The 1402-nt window shown below is 44.7% G+C and overlaps 1 protein-coding gene across 1 annotated transcript; it reads right to left on the reverse strand.

The window, feature by feature from the left end:
• Positions 1-8: 8 nt before the first annotated feature.
• On the reverse strand, positions 9-1393 carry LOC120504521 (the record flags this gene model as incomplete). The annotated part of the gene is made up of 1 exon (XM_039714038.1): positions 9-1393. A coding segment is annotated over one exon (1385 nt), but the record flags the coding sequence as incomplete, so codon positions are not given.
• Positions 1394-1402: the final 9 nt, after the last annotated feature.

The raw sequence follows: 1402 nt of genomic DNA on the forward strand, positions 1-1402 counted from the left end.
TGTTGTGCTCAAGGAAAGGATCCAAGGCTGATCTCAAGAAGTCCCAAATTTTTGCCTGTAGTGAGGTATTGTGCTGTGAGGGAGACTGGCTGAACTCCTGCAGCAGCAAACGTGAGAAATTGTAGACAACGTCCATTTTTTCCTCAAATGTTTTGTTTAAGTTGGTGTCGTGAAGAGCTTTCATTCCTGCCCCCCACATTTCCATCAGTCTCTGGGTATAGTTACTGTAAGAGTCAAGTAACAGGATGAGAGATTCAAGCTCACTGATGTCATAACTTTTCTGCAAACCTTTCAAAGTTAAGATACCTCTCTGCAGGGCCTGCAAGTACATGGAGGTGTTGTTTCCCCTGGAGTCTTCTTCATCATACAGCTCAAAGATGGAGGATGCAAAGTTTAGCAGCTGCTTCAGTTCCTTACTGAAAGGAAGACTGGAGTCATTTTCCATTGTATTTAGCAGATTTTGCAGCATGTCTAGAAGTGACTGGGCAGTGAGACTGTCTGTATTACTCCAGTTCAACGACTGGAGACCTTCAGCAATGTGCCAGAAAGCATCAAGTTCATTTTCCTGCCTTCCAGGAGGGAGCTTCTGCATTAGCTCAGACAAAGAAGAGATCAGCAGATAATGATCACTGGTATTCACCTTTGCCATGGCACCAAGAAGTTTCTCAAGGGACAGAAGGTGTTCTGCAAAATTTTCAGAAGTTTCAGGGGTCAACAAGAAGTCAGAAAATAATGATGACACTTTCTCATTTGTGCTGAGATAATTTTCAATGTCTTCAAGGGAAATTGCATCGAGTGCAAGCATTTTGATAACCTCCCATGCATTCTCTGCATTAAAATGAGTCCTGTTTAAAATGATCTCATTCCAAATCACTGCAGCCATAGTCAGAACATCTTGATTTTCTTTTCCATAGGGATTAGAGTAGAACAGTCCTTCATCACCCCCTTCATACAGAGGAAGTATTTCTTGAAATATTCTTTCCAAGTCCAGTGTGCTGTCTGTGGCAGAACTTGAACTGAAAAAGAGTTTTAATGAACTATACAAATCACTCAGATCTGAGGATTTAATTGCTTCAGTAGAATTATGAAAAATCTGTTGCACCAATGCTTTTCCAGGAGCTACCCCAAAGTCCACGAGGATTAGAGCTTTCTTCATCATTTGCAGGAGCTCCACATATTCACCCACTTCTGTTAGGCTCCATTTGGAGGTCAGCAGGCTGCCCGTGGCACGCCACAGCCGGGAAAAGTGTCCCCACTCGGGCTGGCTGGAAGCAGCTCTGCCCACCTGCAGCAGCTCGTAGAGACTGCTGTTCCTCATGGAAGCAGCTGCTGACAGGAGGGAAAACACAGGCAGCCCATCCCAGTCTGCTGAGCTGCCAGAGGAATTCAGGGAGCTCAGCAC

This window comes from Passer montanus, unplaced genomic scaffold, assembly GCF_014805655.1.
Source record: "Passer montanus isolate IOZ18808 unplaced genomic scaffold, ASM1480565v1 scaffold2999, whole genome shotgun sequence".
Classification (NCBI taxonomy): Eukaryota; Metazoa; Chordata; class Aves; order Passeriformes; family Passeridae; genus Passer; species Passer montanus.